The 19,125-nt window shown below is 37.8% G+C and overlaps 2 protein-coding genes across 6 annotated transcripts; one reads left to right on the top strand and one right to left on the bottom strand.

Annotated features, from left to right (window-relative positions):
• Positions 1-649: 649 nt before the first annotated feature.
• On the top strand, positions 650-7,576 carry cbx1b (chromobox homolog 1b (HP1 beta homolog Drosophila)). 3 transcript variants are annotated; one of them, XM_043253604.1, is made up of 6 exons: positions 786-940; positions 1,421-1,487; positions 3,862-4,036; positions 4,122-4,272; positions 4,419-4,513; positions 6,124-7,576. In XM_043253604.1, exons 2-6 carry the CDS (start codon positions 1,442-1,444, stop codon positions 6,266-6,268), a joined length of 612 nt encoding a protein of 203 aa, XP_043109539.1. In that variant the 5' UTR covers positions 786-940; positions 1,421-1,441; the 3' UTR covers positions 6,269-7,576. The 3 variants fall into 3 exon arrangements, with proteins under 3 accessions (XP_043109542.1, XP_043109539.1, XP_043109540.1); XM_043253605.1 differs by lacking the exon at positions 786-940 and adding an exon at positions 973-1,295; XM_043253607.1 differs by lacking the exon at positions 1,421-1,487 and having other exon boundaries at positions 650-940.
• A 4,008-nt stretch (positions 7,577-11,584) lies between these two features.
• On the bottom strand, positions 11,585-17,306 carry nfe2l1b (nuclear factor, erythroid 2-like 1b). Of its 3 annotated transcripts, none has more exons than XM_043253601.1 (6): positions 17,104-17,306; positions 15,427-16,285; positions 14,604-14,831; positions 14,353-14,442; positions 14,096-14,254; positions 11,585-13,622 (listed from the first exon to the last, which is right to left on the bottom strand). In XM_043253601.1, the coding sequence occupies exons 2-6, from the start codon at positions 15,976-15,978 to the stop codon at positions 12,249-12,251; spliced, it is 2,403 nt and encodes an 800-aa protein (XP_043109536.1). In that variant the 5' UTR covers positions 15,979-16,285; positions 17,104-17,306; the 3' UTR covers positions 11,585-12,248. The 3 variants fall into 3 exon arrangements, with proteins under 3 accessions (XP_043109536.1, XP_043109537.1, XP_043109538.1); XM_043253602.1 differs by lacking the exon at positions 17,104-17,306 and adding an exon at positions 16,540-16,735; XM_043253603.1 differs by lacking the exon at positions 14,604-14,831 and having other exon boundaries at positions 17,104-17,305.
• Between the last annotated feature and the right edge of the window lie 1,819 nt (positions 17,307-19,125).

Here is a 19,125-nt window from a genome sequence, read left to right as displayed (position 1 = left end):
GATATCAGCTGCTTCGGTCAATTGAAAATACAAATGGACTAAATAGAACTATTAATAGACAAGGCAAAATCGGTAACAGCTGAAGGAAATATACAAAATAAAAAAAAAACTATACATTTAATATTAAGATAATTCATTAAATTTAATCATAATTAATATAAAGAGCAGCATTTTCTTTTCATAATTTGCCAATAAAACATTTATTTACTTGCTTTCTTTTGATTAAGAGATGAAATAAGAAATAGACCTCTGGCTTGGGCATATTTGTTTATTTGCTTATGACCTCTACAAATACTTGACAGAAGCTAAGTATATACAAAGAAAATATGTATTTAGGCATGCATTCAGATATTATGACCGACACTTGATATTGGCAATAATTAAGCTTTCATTATGCTTCTACACTCTAGTTAGTCAGCTAACATTTCCCACTGATTTTTTTTCATGTCTTACATGGCAGAACCATGGCAGTGTACAACTGTTTCAAGTGTGAGGCCCGCATTTTCATATATTCCACTCTGAAATTCATGAGAGGAAGCTAGAACGTCTGCAAAAGCGGCACAGATGTTGCACCTCTGCCGTGTGAAGACGGTTTACACATCTGTTTGAAGAAACATGAGAGAGAAAGAGAGGATTTCAATGGAGAATGTGGTAGATATTAGGCTGTATTACCAGCATCGCGTAACACCGGTCACATTTCCATCCTCCAGAATATCTAATAACGCAAATCCACGCTTATGATGGAAGAAACCATAGCGATAATCACACCGGAAGTCACCGTTTTGTCTCCTTTCTAATACGGAAGTGGGCGTGAATAACAGGCACATTCAGCAGCATCACAGCACAGTAGACGTCTGTAATTAATCACTGCAACCCATTCATTTCGGATTTAAATACATGCAGATCAGCTTTATTTCATCTTTATCTCAGCGAGATACAAGTAAGTGCGTTTGTTTCGGCGTGCCGCCGGTTTACGGGCTCGCGCCCGTAAGTGTTTATTGTGGTAAAATCGCGGCGATCAAACGTGCTGCGGCAAGGATGCAAGATGTTTTGACCACAGCAGACATCGGATAGCGTGCTCGCACTCTCTAAAGCAACATGGAGGAACAAAATACAGTAGAACAGCGGCGCCTTGCTCTATCCATCCCAGCGAGCACAGCACGTGAAGCATGCAATGCATTTATGCAGAATGGGTTTTGTCGCGCGCGCTGGCCTGCCGTCGCAAATGCATAACAGACAGTCCTAGTGTTTGTCATATTATGCATGCAGATGTGTATTACAGCTGCATCCTTTAGGTAAACCAACACACGTTCAGATGAAATGATGAGTGTAGTGTGCTTAAGAAATTTGTGAGATCGTAGAAAATATTTTCTGTTTTTTTTTAATATCTGTATTTATAAGGATCTATATATATTTCCAGCTTTTAAGAGCCCTTGGAAATATGAGCCAAACGTCAGAGCCTTCAGCCGATGCTGCTGTGACTGAAGGTTTGGATTTTTTTGTATTAGTTTGCAATGGAAACAAATACAGTTCGTCAAAATACCATAGTTATAGTTATTGTTTGTTTTAAAACCATAGTAAATTGACATCTTATCCGAATTTTTGTAAGAAGCGTTCGTAATCTTTTGTTAAAGGGATAGTACACCTGTTATCAGTGCTGTGTAGATTACTTGCAAGTTGTAGTTCGTTGCTGACTACGGATCAACTGAAAATAATGTAGTCTTTTACTTTTTGCTCATTTTCAAATTGCTTTTGACGTATATCATTTATAATATATATTTGAGTGGTGCCATTTTCTACCATGTTGAATAGAAGTACATTATCTGTCTATCTCTTTATCTACAAACACACACACACACACACACACACACACACACACACACACACACACACACACAAAACACCCCGTATGTCCTACACAAGTATTGGAACAGTAAAGACAAAAATTTGCTGTGGAGTCAAAAAATCTGTAGATATGATGTTTTACCAGCTAAGACGCACTTTTTAATCAGCACTTTTAGAAATTCATCCCCCTATCTGACGTGAGCATATGTATTGGAACAGTTGCCTCACATATCTTTCTAAATGATCAGCTGTGTCCCATTGCATTACTACTTCAGAAATTAAAAGCAGTGAATGTGTCATATCAGTTATATCCATCGCTTCTGCATTTTGAGCCTTGCATTCAATGATGACACAGTGATGTTGAGGAAAACAACAATCAATTTGGATGCCAAAAGAAACAGAAAGAGCTATAGAAAAAAAACCCAAAGGGGATGGAGAGATTAAGAGTTTGGAAACCTCCGGCAACATCAGCAACCACTGGTCGTCTGAGAAAAACTACAGAAGTTGACGACACACAAATCATAAAGGCCGTGAAGTGAACCCTACGACTTGTATCCGTAAAATCAGCAACAGCCTCCAGATAGCTGGGGTGATGCTCTGAGAACTTCCCACAATAGACAAAATTAGAGACTACACAGCAAGGTGTGAACCTTTGACAAGCCCCAAAAATAGAAGGGCCAGATTAGAGTTTGCCAAAAAGCACAAAGGTAAGTCAGTAGCGTTTTGGAGTTTTATGGACAGATGAGACAAGGATGAACCTTAATCTCAGTGATGGAAAAGCAAAGGTGTGGAGAAAAGGGGAACTGCAAATGATGCTAAGCGTACAGCCTCATCTGTAAAGCAAAAAAAGAAAAGAAATTTTGTCTTTACTGTTCCAATATATACATACATACATATGAATGGATCATTAGGGTTTTCCAAACTGGGGTTTGTAAGATGGTGAAAAGCTAATTAATTGAAGAATCAAAATGTAACTTTTAAGAAATACGAAAAAAATATATACTTTAACATTAAAACAGAAATATTGTTATTAGAGCTGTAAAGAATAATCACATAGAAAATAAAAGTTTTTTTGTTCACATAATATGTGTGTTTTGTGTATATTTGTTATGTATAAATAAATACTCACAGTATATATTTCGGAAACATTTAAATAGATTTCCATGCATACATATAAATAACAAACCTAACATTTTTAATATATACATGGATGTGTGTATTTATATTTACGTAACAAATATACAGTACACGCACACATTTTATGTAAACAACTTTTTAGTATGTAATACTTTTCTGACAGCACAAACTTTTATACTTACCCACATCGCAGTGTGATCACCGTTGACTGAACGACATAAAAAACTGATTTAAATATTTTTATATCACATATTAATAATAAATCAAATTAATAATATATTTTAGTCCTATTGATATATTAACTTTATATCTCAAGGGGTCTATTTAAACATTTTATGTCAAAGTAATGTGTTAATAATATGTAATCATGTAATTATTAAAACAGTAATTACATTTTTTATTATAAGCTTTTTAAAATGTAATTTCATCGAATTACAAATACAATTCTTGAAGTCCAATTAGCCAATTACAAATTACAATGTAACTACCCAGCACTGCCCTTTATTTATTCACCTTCATGTTCAAACCCGTACTGCTTATATAAAATTATCTGTGAAACATAAAATGAGTTGTTATGGAGGATGACGGCCTTATTCATTTTATTGTATGGAGCAATATTACATGAAAACGAATGATGTGGACAGCTTCCTAACATCACATTTTGTGTGAATATAATGGCTGAAGTTTTATTTTTGAGTGCACTGTCCCTTTAATTCTTTCCGTTTTCATGGCAGTAGTTGCTGGTATGAAGTTACCGCTATTTTGTTGTAGAAACAACAACTGTAGTAACTGTGGTATTTTGACACAAACTGTGGCAAATGATGAAGGCCAGCTTGTATGTTTATTTATGTGTTTTCCACCCACCATTCATGTATCCAGCTCCAGTTACTCAATCTGAAACCAAGCAATCAACAGCAGGGAAGAAACAGAACAAAAAGAAAGTGGAAGAAGTAGTGGAGGAAGAAGAAGAGGAGTATGTTGTAGAGAAGGTCCTGGATCGGCGTGTGGTGAAGGGAAGAGTGGAGTATCTCCTCAAGTGGAAAGGCTTTTCTGAGTGAGCGGCCGCAGTTAGATTTCAGCTTGATTTAGTGTGAAAATCCTGGTGTTTGTTTATTTACTTATTTATTTATTGTCCTCAGCGAGGATAACACCTGGGAACCAGAGGAAAACCTAGACTGTCCTGACCTCATAGCAGAATTCCTTCAGTCACAGAAAACGGCTGAATCTGGAGGCAAGAGGCGGGCCGAGTCAGACGGGGATGGAAAGGAGACCAAAAAGCGCAAGGATGAGGTAAGAGCCACGAAGATCTGAGGATCTGAGATGTCTACATCATTCCATGTCTGTAAGCTGGTCAGGAAGTGTCTTTAAAACATTAGAAAGCCAAAAGAGATTGAATGGGCTAAACAGTGTCTTACATGCCATCTCTCTTAATTTAGCCTGAGAAACTCAGAGGTTTTGCACGTGGTTTGGATCCTGAGAGGATTATTGGTGCTACAGACTCAAGTGGAGAACTCATGTTCCTCATGAAATGGTTTGTATGGAAATTGTTACCCGTAAAAACAAAAAACAAAAAAAAACAAATTTTGGATTAGCGAGACAGTTCCTGAGCAGCATTAGAAGAGACTGGGGACAATTGTAACACTCTAAATTTCTTCAAATCGTAACTATGTAATATATGCTCTGCATGATTCGAATCACTGAGAATGAGTTTTCTTTGTCTTTTGCTTTATAAAGTTTTGATGCCTTCAAATTGAAACTAATATCTATCAACCTGTATCAAAGATTTTGTCACTTTTCGTGTTCGGGGCTAATTGTAACACTACAGTGAATATTTAAAATATGTAAGAAAAATTTTACAAGTTTGGGGTTAGTAAGATTTATTTATTTTTGTCGAGAGAAAATAATAGTTTTCAGTAGGAAAGATGACTCTTTGAAATGAATGCTGGTCTTTGAAAAGTTCAATGTTTTCACTATTGATAATAAGAAATGTCTTAAGCACCAAATCAGCATATGTGGAGTATTTGTGAAAGATCAAGTGACGCTGAAGATTGAAGCAACTGCTGCTGAAAATTCAGCTTTACCATCATAGAAATAAATTGCATAATAAAAAGAATACATTTCATGATAATATTTTTTTCAGTGTTAAAATAGAATAAAATTGAAAATAGAAGCCATAAAATGGAAAACATTTCTATATAAAATTGTTTCATTTTTTGTATTTTTTGTATAACTGTATTTTTGACAGTATAAATGCTTCTTTGGTGTGCATAAGAGATTGCTTTTAAAAAAACATAAATACACAATGCGTTAAATACGCAAGCAAACAGCATATTTAAAGGTATACATGGTTTATGCGGGATACATGTTTATGCATTCCATGAACTTGACATTACTACTTGTTATATTCATGCTATATTGTTGTAAAATGGTTTATTTTTAAAGCATTACAATTGCCCCCATTCACTGTGAAAGGGATATTTCATCTAAAAATATAAATTCTGTCATTTTTATTTGCGTTGATGTTCTTTGGAACACAAAAGGAGGTATAGCGAGACATTGAGGCCTTTTTCAGAACATCTTTTTTTGCAGGTTTGGAATGACATGAGGGTGATTTAAATCATGACAGAATTTTCATTTCTAATGTGAACGATCCCTTTTGAGCGTAGCCACATAAGACTCCATTCATTTTCATTCATACGCATGTAAACGCGAGAGAGTGGAAACGCAGGCTTCATCTTCCTCTGGATGCTAAAGGTCAAGTTTGGTGACCTCTGACCTGAACATTCATACTGCTGTATGATTCGCAGTGTTGAAGGAAAGTTTTTGAATTATTTATTATTTGTGAAAAACCATATCTTGTTGCCAAATTCCATTGCCAGGACCAAATCAATTTCACACGCTTGAAATAAAGTCGTACCCTTGCAATTGTAATGTTATTAACAGCTGATATAGAATCATAGTATTATGATGTTTACAGTGTATTAATATTAATGCGGCTGTTGGTGTATTTTGAGTTGTCTGTGAGTTGAAGGAAATGTAAATGTTACAATTGCCCTCAGTTTTCACTACTCAAGACACCCATCTCGAATGAGAAATGGCTGATTAGTTGGTAACGTCTTCTTTTGTATTTTTATATTACAGGAAAAACTCTGATGAAGCTGATCTAGTACCAGCCAAGGAGGCGAATGTAAAGTGTCCACAAGTGGTCATCTCCTTTTACGAGGAACGTCTCACCTGGCATTCATACCCCACTGAAGAGGAAGAGAAGAAGGATGACAAAAACTAGACGCGCACACACACACACACACACACACACACACACACACAAAAAGATGTAAGGGACAGTCAATATCAGTCGTGGCCATTGATATGCTTATTTTGTTCTTCTTTTTTTTTTTTTTTAAAGACGACAAAGAAAGACATTTGTAAAAAGCAACAGTATAAACCGTAATCTACATAGGTTTCAGCATATTTTAGTTTGGGCACCGTTGCCATAGATGAAGCAGATAGGAAACTGCTGTCTAAGTGTGCTTGACGGGTGACTTTGCACATTTCACGTACTCTTCATGCTTTCTATTGACGGAAACGTTCGGATCGTGTTTTGAAGGAGAATCACAGTCTGATATTCACACGTGTGAAATAGTGTTCTTTACATGTTAGAAATGTTGAACATTTCCCCCCTTCACTGTGTAGATTACAGTGTTTAGTCTCTCATACTGGGTCGGTTTTCTTTGATGCTGTAGCTGTCTCAAAAAATGTCCTGATGTACTCCACGATTCTTAATTTTATGTATATATATAACTAATGTTAAAATATTACTGCCTTAACAGATTATTAAGAAAATGACAATTTTATACATCTGTCAGTGCAGGTGGTCATTGAACGCATGACTGTATCTAGGCCCGTGGTAAAAGAGAGATGTAAGATAAAGGCCTTATTTGACGTTCGGAACTGGCTTTGATACGATTGGTTTTATAAAGACATGCCAGCAGCTGTTACTCTTCGGTGTTTGTTTGCCCATGACGTGTCTCTTTTCACCATAGGTGCTATTTGTGAGTCAGCCCCATTGGATATTAAGTCTTTCTTGACATGGTCTTGACATTTGTGTTTGTAAATAGGTTTGCCATTTCCTAGCACATCAGTATCACTGTGTACAGTCCGCTGAAGATTGGTTTTTACTTTGATACTCTTTGTCTTATTACTGTCACACAGCGAAGTAGAAGAACTGTAACATTTGTTCTCCTGTAGTACGTTTTTTTATGTTCTGAGCTTTAACGATTGAATGCTAGTTTTGTTTAACCATGTTATTATTGCATATTATCAGAGCATTTGCCAATGAAATACCATTTTCAAAAATAAAAATCTTTGTTGTATTTCTGTCAAAACCGGTCATAATTATTTATTCTTACACTTTTAAGTAAGGTCAATGGTCAATACTTTTAATCTCGGAAAATTACTTAGACGGGGAGTCTCTTTTTTTTGTCAACCGAACTCCTTTGACGTGAAATTAACCCCTCAGATTTGAAGTTAATATTTTAATAGTGCTGTCAAATGATTTATCACATCTAAAATAAAAGTTTTTGTTTACATCATATATGTATGTGTGCTGTGTAATTCATTATGTATATATAAATACACATATATTTCAGAAAAAAATAAATACATGTAAACATTTTCAAAATATATACTGTATGTGTGTGTATATTTATATATAAATAATAAATATACACCGAACGTACACATATGTGACCCTGAACCGCAAAACCAGTCTTCAGTCGTATGGGTATATTTGTAGATTTTTGTTTTATGCCAAAAATCATTATGATATTAAGTAAAGATCATGTTCCGTGAAGAAATGTTTTTAAAGGTTAATGTTTGATTAGTAATATGCATTGCTTCATTTACTTCACTTACGCACCCTCAGATTACAGATTTTCATAATAATATCTCGACCAGGTATTGTCCAATCCTATCAAACCATACATAAATGAAAAGCCGATCCTTATGGCTGCTTTTGTGGTCAAGGGTCTCATATTATGCAAACATGAAAACATTTATTTTGTATGCATTTAGTTGGGATTAATTGTTGTGACAGCAATATATTTTAAAAATGTAAAGTTAGGCATGTTCATTATTCTGATATCAGTTAAAGGTAACATGACATCATGTTTGTTATGGTTTATTTATTTCTTAAAATAATTTAATTTAGGACTTTTATTACACTACTATTTGGGGTCAAATTACTACTAAACTAAACACTACTAAGGTTTTTTTTTCTTTTAAAACATGCTGTATCTAGTGGTTGGACAATTAAACTGAAACATGGCTAAATTTGACCAGCTTGGTGGCCAGTCTTCATTGATTGCACATTCCTCTAGTAAGAGCGGAGTGTGACGGTTTAATTAGAAGAGTAAAAGCACAGTTTTGCTTAAAATATTGCAATGCACACAACATTATGGGTGACATATCTGTGCATCTGTGACCCAGACAGCAAGTCTTTGTGATGTACCAAGAGCCACGGTATCCAGGGTAATGTCAGAATACCACCAAGAAGGATTAACCACATCACATCACCACAACAGGAGTAACTGTGGACTCAAGAGGAAGCTGTCTGAAAGGGATGTCCATGTGCTAACCCGGATTGTATTAAAAAAAACATAAACCACAGCTACCCAACTCACTGCTGAATTAAATGTGCACCTCAACTCGGCCGGGCTGCTATAGCCAAACCTTTGGTCACTCGTGCCAATGCCAAACATCTTGGGCTGTAGACAATGTGAAACATGTATTGTTCTCTAATGAGTTCATCTTCACTGTCTTTTCCAAATCCGTTACGGTGTGGAGAAGCCCCAAAGAAGCGTACCAGCCAGTTGCATGCCCAGAGTGAAGCATGGGGGTGGATCAGTGATGGTTTGGGCTGCTATATCCTGGCTTTTCCTAGACCCAATACTTGTGGTAGATGGGCGCGTCACTGCCAAGGACTACCAAACCATTCTGGAGGACCATGTGCATGGTTCAAACATTGTATCCTGAAGGCGATGCTGTGTATAACGATGAGAATGCACCAATACACATAGCAAGACCGGTGACAGAGTGGTTTGATGAACATGAAAGTGAAGTGGAACATCTCCCATGGCCTGCACGGTCACCAGATCTAAATATTATTGAGTCACTTTGGGGTGTTTTGGAGGAGCGAGTCAGGAAACGTTTTCCTCCACCAGCATCATGTAGTAACCTGGCCACTATTCTGCATGAAGAATGGCTCAAAATCCCTCTGGCCACTGTGCAGGACTTGTATCTGTCATCCCAAGATGAATTGATGCTGCATTGGCCGCAAAAAGAGACCTTACACCATACTAATGAATTACTGTGGTCTAAAACCAGGCGTTTCAGTTTCACTGTCCAACCCCTGTAGGTATTACAGTCCAAATTCAACATATCGGAGACGTCTTATTTTTTTTTACCCGGACCCTCCTATTCAGACTTGACACACGCAGGTTGCCAGATTCCCGCTCATATTCTAAAATACATATTCAAATCCTACATACAACACCTTTTTTTACTCAACAAAAATTAATCCAAATAATCAAAAGTCGAAGTAAAAGCATTTAGAATATTACAAAGATTTTTGTCTGAACAAATGCTGTTCTTTTAAAACATTAAACCATTTTCAACACTGATCTTCAACAGAGCTCTTCTAAAGAATATTGCAATGGCAAAAAAGGATTAAAAAAAAATCTTCTTGAGGGTCACTTAACAGAAATAAATTACATTTTTTAAATACACTTTGTGTGTAAGAGACTTGTAGATTTGTAGTTCTTTCTGAGCCCAAACTTGTAAAAAGTAGTTTATATTTCAAACATTTTATAGTGTTCATTTATATGAACCTTGTTTAATGCCTTAAAAGCTGCAATGTTCATTAAAAATAATTCACAAATTAAGCTAAACTTAATAGTGTATATTAAATTAATGGGGTACATTAAAGTGTACCCCATAACGAGTATAATTTTACCATAAATTGAGAGGCGAGCAGCACACTGCAGCAGAAACAAGCAAAAAGACAACGTAATTCACATTTATATAGCTGTAAGGAGAGTTTAAGTATAACCAAATTCTATTACTTTTTTAAAATGATATTTATTATACTATTTGTTTATAATAATCACATATTGTAATTTTTATATAAAAAAAGGAAAACCAAGGAAATGAAACAAATGTTTATTATAATTAATAAAAGAACAATTCCAGATTGCCAGCAAATCTCTCAACATAAATCATATAGGAATACTCTGAACAGGCAAATCCAAAGAAGGTGCAAAAAGGCCTGGCTAAACCAAGCAATTAGGACAAGAGACATACAGAACACAAAAATATTTACAAACCGAACAAGACAAACGAAAAACAACAGTGCTTAATGGCAAGTAGTTATGACAGTGTAACAGGGATTCAAAGTTCATCTAAGTGAACGAATCGCTCGTCTTTTTTCATTATCTCTACCCCAACTACGCTAAGTATTTGTAACCAGTAACATAAAGATTGTCTCTTTTCCATTTCCGAGACAAATAAATTACCATGTCTTGCATATTTATTCATGTCACACCAAAACGGACACTGACTGTGTCTCATGGTGCTATATGAACAGGGTAGATGGAAATGACAGAAGAGGATGAAGATGAACAACATGTAAGTTAGACATTCACACCAGTGTTACTGTTTTTTTCTACCCATTCATTGATATGTCAGTGTATAAGGTCAGCTGTATCCTCAGGCTGCAGGAAAGCACGATCCAGTTGGTTATTTGGCACAAGCTTAACTGCTTTAATTTGCCAGGAGACCATTCATGGCTTCACTCAATTAGCAATGAAGGTACTTTTACTAAAAGTAGTGTATTGGGTAAAAGAAAAAAGTCAGGTTCACGTCACATCAAAGCTAAGACACTGACCCAGCTAATGAGAGGTTGTATTTTTAAATGTATTAACGACCTATGCCTGCTACTATTCGTATATTTTGGTGAGAATTCCTTTTTCAAATGACAGTAGAACTGTAACAAAAGCGTCTCTTAACGTTCCTCCACTGCACCAGACAAAAGCCACTAGCATGAGTTGCAGTAGCAACAGAGCACTTTGGCCTGCAACAAAAGCCAAACATTATGAACTTTAAAAGCAAACGACTCGGCTCATTTCAATTAATCCCGTATACCAAGACACACCAGACTCAATCACATGATTCAGGAGCAAACTGCACTGATGCCACTCAGGTGTCCGTGTCTGATGGCTTATTAAAAAGTTTACGCACATGGGAGAGAGTTACATTAAAAGCCGACAGAAAGGCCTGAGAGACCCTTTCCCCAGCAGAAGAGGAAAAAAGCTTATAGGCAAACTACAGTGTTGATTTACAGTGCTGAAAAGGGTACAGAAGCTGATTTATTAGTAATTATGCAGTGTGTATCCGTCCTCCATCTGTACCTCCAATGCTTTTCATAAAGCCGAAGCTAAACTCACTCATTAGCGCTATTCATTTCGCCGTCCAAAAGTTCCTTGGCAAATTGACCCTCCAGAGAAATTTCAGGTGGGTTTGCAGTCCAGTGAGACTAACAAACTTGTGTTTTTTTTTGTAAGTGAAAACGTGAATTTGGATCCACAGAGTGACCTGTATGATTCGTTATGGGAACAATACAACAGCACAACACAACACAACCTTTGGTTAGTATTGGCGTGCCTGTAGTTTCTTTTGGCTTCACTTCTAGCGTACTCTTTTTCTACCAGCTCTCAGGGGTCCTGCTAGTCACCCACCATTGAAATCCCAAAGTACGTACAAACACACAGCAAGGGCTAATGCTGAAACCATTTTTGCATCCTCGTTGTCAAAGTCATCTTAGTGTGGTGTATTATTATCAGCGACTACATTTTTGGGAGCATTACCGAACAGTTCTTTCAATTAAGAACATTTTTGTTGGTGTCCTCCATGACCTCCATTCTGGACAGTTCTTTCAGATGGCATCTGAAAGGATCCTGTTCGCTCGCATCTTTCTGTACATCAATGAGAAATCAGTACTACATAAAGCATGTCTGCTTTAATGCTGCTCTCAGGAGAAAACTTCTGAACCGAAAAGGAACAAAGAAAACCCAATGCAGGAAGAGTAATCAATGATGCAATTTTCTTCTCCTCGCTAGAATCGTCTCAAAGAAAAAGGCTTCCTTTGCCTTTCGAAATACTTTGTATGGTAGTGCCTTTGCGAAAAATAAAAGGGCAATAGTTTGAGTTCCTCACTTCTTTTTGTCCTTCTGCTTCTTATCGGGCTTGTTGCTTTGTTCTGTGGTCATGTTACGAGGCATGAGAAGAACGCCATCTGGGCCGTACTGCAGAAAGTATTCGCTGGCCGAGTAGGGTCTGCCTTCCTCGTCCCGCAGCTGTGCGAACAATTCCTGGGAAAGGTTTTGAACCTTCTGCTTCGTCTGCCTGATGCACTTACAGTACTCCATCTTCTCCTTCAGCAGCTGAGCTTTTTCGCGTTGCAGGTCTTGCACGCCCTGCTCGAGTTTCAGGATGGTGTCTAGCTTGCGTTTACGGCAGTTTTGTGCCGCCATTTTGTTCTTTCCGCGGCGGCGGATGTCACGAATGAGCGAGAGCTGGTCCTCATTGAGATGATGCTTGGCCAGAAGCTCGTTGAACTCCTCGACAGGGAGGTTAATGATCTTGTCATTGGAGAATGGGATGTCCATGGCCCTCGCCCTACGTTCATCACGACTAGACTGCCTGTCAACACAGTCTTGTGGTGGTTGGAGCTTTGTCTGCTGCATTTGCTTATCTCTGCCTTTCTTGCTGCATGATGCAGACAGCTGAGAACGCTCAGAGTAGGGCGATGCCAGTGGTAGATTGTAGGTGTGGTTGTGATTGACACCTTCCAACTGCGGTATGCCATGGAACTGAGATGGATCTTGGTAGCTCATGCGGCACAGCTTGCTATACTCTGGTTGGTAGCCGCCGACGGCTCCTTCCTCCGCTTCTGCTGTGGCGGCCTCAGAATCTGTGCTGTAGCCCACAGCTCCCTCCTCCGAGAACGTAGCAGAGGTGGATGAAGACGATGCAGCTGATGAGCAGGATGTCTCCGAGTTGCTAGGTGAGGCTGGGCTATGGCTGGAGTCCAGTGAAAGACCTGAGTCGGAATCAAGCTCATCCTCGAGCTGAGAAGCCTGGTCTTGGCTGAAACCCTCTTCCATTGCAAGGTCTAGAAGGCTAATTTCATCCAGCATTGACTCTTCCAACAGACTGGAAAATGGATCTGGCAGCACCGGAGTGGTGGTTAGGTTTGTAGTACTGTTTATAGGTGGTGGGAGAAAGAGTCCGGTCAAGTTTGTAGCTCCAAATGTTGAATTGATGTTGGAGGAGTTGCTAGAAGAGAGCCTGACTAAGGTAGGCCGCTGTACACTGGTGGAATCCAGCTCGGGGTTGAAGAGTGTAGGAAAGTCCTGGCTGCAACTGGGAAGCGACGCCTGGTGGAGACTTACATCCTGGTTAATGAGAGTGGACCGTGGGAGTTCAAAATTTCCTACTGTGGCTGATTCTGTGGTGCTGGCATTATTGTTATTGGGGTCATTATTCATGGAGACATTTACTGCTGTATTGTTCACCTCCATGTCCTAAAAAAAAAAAAAAAAAAGATGTAATGAATATTAGAAAGGGTTTACTGGAGTGATGCTCATTTATATAGTCCTAGCTATTGATTAACTAAAAATATTTCACTTCAATTCACACAAACAATGACTTGGATACACTTGGATAATATGTTTTGGACAATATACTTTTTTAGAGCAATGCATTGAATTGCAACACAGGGAAAGGCAATTATATATATATATATATATATATATATATATACATACACACACACACACATATATACACACACACACACACATTTACACACTCTCATTCATAGTTTCTCATTCATAGCAATACTTTTAATTAATTGGAAATGCTATAAATGCAAAAGCATATTATAATGTCCTTTTACAATGACTTTAATTTGACACTATTGCAAGCACTGTCACTAAGCTATAAATAATGTCTTTACATTCCCTTCATCAATTTTGAATGCAATAAATGTACAAACCTGCAGTTCCATTATTGACATTATGTCCTGCCACTGCTGCTCCAGGTCTAGTGGTGTATCAGACTGTGAAAGAGGGGCTTGTAGAGGGATCCCTTGTGATGTTGAAGGTGTTTCCTCGGTTGAAGCTCTCAGCTGTGAGGTGGGTCCAGTGGCCTGGAACTAAAGAGAAAAAAAGACAATGTAAAATGACAATCAAACAAACAAAAAAACCTGTAAAGTTTTAATCCGTAATGTAGCATGAATTTCACTGTCGCTACCTCTGGCTCTTCTCCAAATGGAAAGGTGGCCTCCAGAAGCCTCAGACATTCCTGCAGGGATAATGAAGTCTGAGCACCGAGACTGGTAAGCTAGGAAATACAAAAAAAAGTCCATGTAATTCCAAGGCTGACTGAAATTCACTTCACATCTACAGCTCACCAACCTTTTTGAATAATCTAAAAACATTATTAAATAAACCTTGCTGGGCTCCTCACACCTTCCTGTAATCCTAGCATATTACAGCACATACCTCCGCAGGTATGCTCTCTCCTGTCTCTCTATCAACATGAGTTAGGCTCTGCACTGCTAGGAGATTAAGTCCATTTCTCCGGCTTTCCTCTCTTCCACCTGCCTCCTCGTTCTCTTCATTAGGTTTATCAGCCTCACTCTCCTTCTGCCGACTGCTATAGTTAAATACTTCTCGGCCAGCACCAAGGTCAATATCCTGCCTCCATAGGATGTCTATTAGGTCAATATCCTAGAAATATATTCATTAAAGGGGAATGTCATAAAAGGTCTAAGATTACAGGACATCATCAGATAATTACATTTAATGAAGCAGATTCGTCTGCTTTTATTTGGCCAATTGTACTCCTAAATAAATCACAAAGGAACCACGTATCTCTCAATAAATTAATATCATATAAGATCCGCCTGACAACCAGAAGAGTAGATGACCTTTACTACTACTACTACTACTACTACTACTATAAGCTCCATTTGATTCAGTGCAGTATTTGTTGCACCTTTCAACGCTGTGACATTGCTAAAAAATTTAACATTTAACATAATAATAGCCTAAAACATTAACATTATCACAACTATCTAGTTTTAAGAGATACACAGCTCTATCGGTGAGACCACACCCTGTCCAGCTACTACTGTAAGGCTCATAATGTAGAATAGGAATACTACTCTTTCACATACAACGCTCTTAATAGCCACTATGCAATTCGCTTAATCTAATAGCTAGCGATAATAGAATAATACGGTTCTCTCTTTGAAGACATCAAATGCGAACCAATGTCAATCTAATTACTGTAGGCTAAGCTAAAAACACACAGCTACTGTACCTCTTTGGAGAGGTCGTCGCTGCTCTCTCTCTCCCCTTGCTCCTGACTGTCCTCAGGGGCCACGGCTCCCAAGCTGTCCTCTCCACTGAGGCTGTAAGTGGTCTCAGAAGCTCCGCCAGCACCTCTCATGGCCGAGGCTTCGGAGTTGTTCACGTCCTCCAGGCTGCCCCCATTGTCCAGGGCAATGCTGGGGCCGGACTGACTGGTTGCCGAAACCACAGTCTCAGGGTCACGATGCACCAGCCAGGCACTCAGCTCGGTGCTGGGCACACGCAGATGATCCAGGGAGCGCACCTGGTTCAGAAGCCGACGAGTGGCGAAAAAATGGTCCAGGTCCACACTTTTAGGATGGATGCCATAGCCGTCCAGGGTGTTACGGAGATTGTGAAACTGCGTCTGGGTGTAGGCCGAGCTGGGGCCCAGGATGATCTCACGAAGTGGGGGGAGCTGATTGTTTAAATAAGTGTCCAAGTCCAGCCGTACCCCAATTAGACTCAGGAGGATAGTGAACTGAATAAGACCCTCTGTGAAGTACTTTTTCAAGTAAAGCATTTCTTTGCAAAGGAACAAAAAAGAAAAAAACTCAAAAAGGAACTAAAAAGCAAAAACTAAAAAATACACACAAACAAATGTCAAAGCCGATTTAGGTTACGGTCAGCCTCGTATATGATAGAAAATCAGAAGCAGACACAAGATAAAAGGATGCTCGCTTTGTTTCACAGTCATGTGCATCTAATAAAATAGCACTAAAATTGAAGATAAATCCTCTTTTGTTGTCTTTGAAGAAAGTTTTTTTTTTCATCTAAATTATATCCAGCTTATGTATTTGTAGGCATTCACTCATTAATGTTCACCGAGCCTGCACAGAAAGAGAAGACATAAAATTAATCAATTTTACAATATTATTAGCAATTAAAGTGCATTTTTTCCAAATACAAGTGAATTGCAAATTAAAGCTTAATCAGTTAAATAACATCAAACATTCTTGCATCATAAAGTAGTATAGTACACTAATTAAATGACACCTAATTAAAATAATACAATGACAATTTTCAGTCTTACTATGAAACTGTTATTCTAAAATATTAATGACCTCCCACCATATACACCCACCTCACAATCACACCCACATCAATCCATCCTTCCCTGTAACCCTCTAATAACCAAAAGTACGCAAAGAATTCGCGCATATTCGCCCCAATAAATTCCAGATGGGTGACTGAGCTTCGGCCTAATGCCAATCTCTGCCTACTTTCATCTCCTCCTTCTAAAATCTCATGTAAAAACAATTTACTTGTCCAAGCACTGTGAAGTATTGACCTCTTACACTTCCGCTATCACAGCCCAGCAGCCCGTTAGCAACAAGTGGCGCAACAGCCTCTGATTGGCTAAGATGCCTGTCACTCATTTCCTCTCCACGCTACAGCCAATAAGGAGGCGGGCCCTAACGGGGTTCTACCGGGGACATTGAATTACTAATAACAACTTTTATTAAATACCCAGTTCTTGTCAACTGGTTAAATGTAACCGTTCAAAACGGTTCCTTCAGTTCACGCAAAGCTGTCTTGTGCATTTGCAGCAGTCGCGCTGACACACACTCCCACATTCGCAATTTCGAAAGCTATAGCTAACTTAGCCCGCTAGCATAGCATCAAAATAGTCCGTTTTCATACTTACTCAGGAAGAGTTTACTGACAAATGACTCCGAATGCCTCAACATGCATACACAGCCACTGTCATCAGTCACTTCCAACTAACTACGCACTTATTCCCTTAGATCTCTATGTGGTTGTCACTCCCCTCTCGCTTTGAATGGCCCACCATGACTTGCAGAATTTCCTCTTGCCGACAACTTGCCTGAACTGAGGCGCTGAAACATGCTGCCACTGCGCACGCGTAGAATATTCTAGTGCACATACGGGATGAGATCATTCATCAAAATTCCCCGTTGTATACAAACCTATAAATAAGACATTTATTTATTGACTTATTTTCATTATAACATAATTTAATCTGGCACCTGCCTTGTATCTATTTAACTTGTATTAGTTTTTCTTCCCTTTCTTAATGAGCTCGGCGGGAATACGATATTGGCGATATTTGCAGTATTTGAAGTGGCGCTGAACGCCACAAAATCATAGACAATCACTAAAACACTGGCCAGAAATACTTTGATACCGAGACTAATATAATACTTTTTGTTTATTATCACATGGGGCTATCTGTCCCACTTTCACTCCAGTGACCACTTTATAGCGTATAGGCTAATTTTCGCAAGTCAATTATCCGTTGGCACATGAAGCCAAAAACGTTTCTGACGGCATACCGATTATTAACCGTAATTCTCGGTATCACAATTTCATCAGCCATCAAATAAAAAGCATGTTATAGGCTTTTCACGAACATTTCAAAATGAAAAAAAATTATGAAACACCCAAAATAACAACAAGATAAAATATGTTATTTTGCAGCAAATAGCTTAGTTGTTACTCTTTGAGTGTATTGAATTATATCACTTTGGACAAAGGTTGACTTGACTCAATAAAATACTTTACTATAAAAATGCGTTTAGTTATTATAACCGCTAGATAGCGCTCACTGAGCGTGTATGACGGGCCAGAGGTCTATAACAGGGTTCAAAATTGTAACTGCCCTTCTCATATTATCTTTTGTGTTTGATGAATTCTGAATTACAGATGTTTTGATCTTTAAAGGTTTTTAATGGATATCTACATCAAACATGCTGCATTGTGTCAGATGCTTGCATCAGTCAGCCTTGCAGTGTGAAAAAAAGAACCGAATGCCTCTCTCCAATTCACATTCCCTATGAGATATGCATTGAGACATTCAGATATGATATATATATATATATATATATATATATATATATATATATATATATATATATATATATATATATATATATATATATATATATAGTCAGTCGGGAAAGTTATATATAAGAGGTCTGTTAGCATTTGGTTGCGTCACAGTTTCTTTTAAGGCCGTGTTAAATGCTCAAGTATGATTGAAGACCGCAGTTCATTGCTTTATAATAAAAACAAACTCTTGTTCATAAAATGCCGCTATGCTGCATAAGTCAGGAGTTGCTGAAAAAAATACGCAAGCATAACAATTGATTACTGAGGAAAAATCTTGGAAATGGAAATGTCATTTGAAGGCAGTAAACATATTTTGCCATTCAAGATGTCAAGCTCCAATTTATGGTTATCACTGGATCAGTAAGGAAATAACATTTCAGAGAATGTGTTTATTCTAGAAAACACATTTGATACTTGGAAATTAGTCTGTGTGACTGCATTTAACCTAAATAGTGTTATTGTTTCTTTGTTCCACTTATGAACCAATGTATTCACATTTAAGGCTCTCCAAGACTTTAAACTCATTTTTAAAAAACTTCTGTGTAGGTTTCCAATGATTACAAAAGCAGAAAGCTGCAGATAACCTAAACTGAAATGTCACTTTTACACAAAGCAATGCTCATTTTTTCCCTTTGAAATGAACACATCATAATACAAGATCTCCTATACAGTACAAAAATATTTTTTATTTGATCAGATCAATACATTTTTAAAGTAGTAGCTATGGTATTTTAGGGAAAACTGTGTTGAATCTGTTTTTATAAGCAGTCTGACATTAATATTAAAAACTGATATTCCTCACACCAAAGACTTATTA

The sequence above is a fragment of the Puntigrus tetrazona genome, chromosome 12 (genome assembly GCF_018831695.1).
Source record: "Puntigrus tetrazona isolate hp1 chromosome 12, ASM1883169v1, whole genome shotgun sequence".
NCBI classification, from domain to species: domain Eukaryota; kingdom Metazoa; phylum Chordata; class Actinopteri; order Cypriniformes; family Cyprinidae; genus Puntigrus; species Puntigrus tetrazona.
Note: the sequence above shows the minus strand (reverse complement) of the source record. Positions and strands in the feature narration are given on the sequence as shown.

Bases quoted from the DNA above. Each gene is read 5' to 3' on its own strand.
- cbx1b (XM_043253604.1), top strand. From the start codon at position 1,442: ATGAGCCAAACGTCAGAGCCTTCAGCCGATGCTGCTGTGACTGAAG. The intron at 4,273-4,418 runs GTAAGAGCCACG...CTCTTAATTTAG, and splicing joins CCAAAAAGCGCAAGGATGAG to CCTGAGAAACTCAGAGGTTT. The intron at 4,514-6,123 runs GTTTGTATGGAA...TTTATATTACAG, and splicing joins CTCATGTTCCTCATGAAATG to GAAAAACTCTGATGAAGCTG.
- nfe2l1b (XM_043253601.1), bottom strand. From the start codon at position 15,978: ATGCTTTACTTGAAAAAGTACTTCACAGAGGGTCTTATTCAGTTCACT. The intron at 14,832-15,426 runs GTACAGTAGCTG...ATATATTTCTAG, and splicing joins GCGACGACCTCTCCAAAGAG to GATATTGACCTAATAGACAT. The intron at 14,443-14,603 runs GTATGTGCTGTA...TGTATTTCCTAG, and splicing joins GAGAGAGCATACCTGCGGAG to CTTACCAGTCTCGGTGCTCA.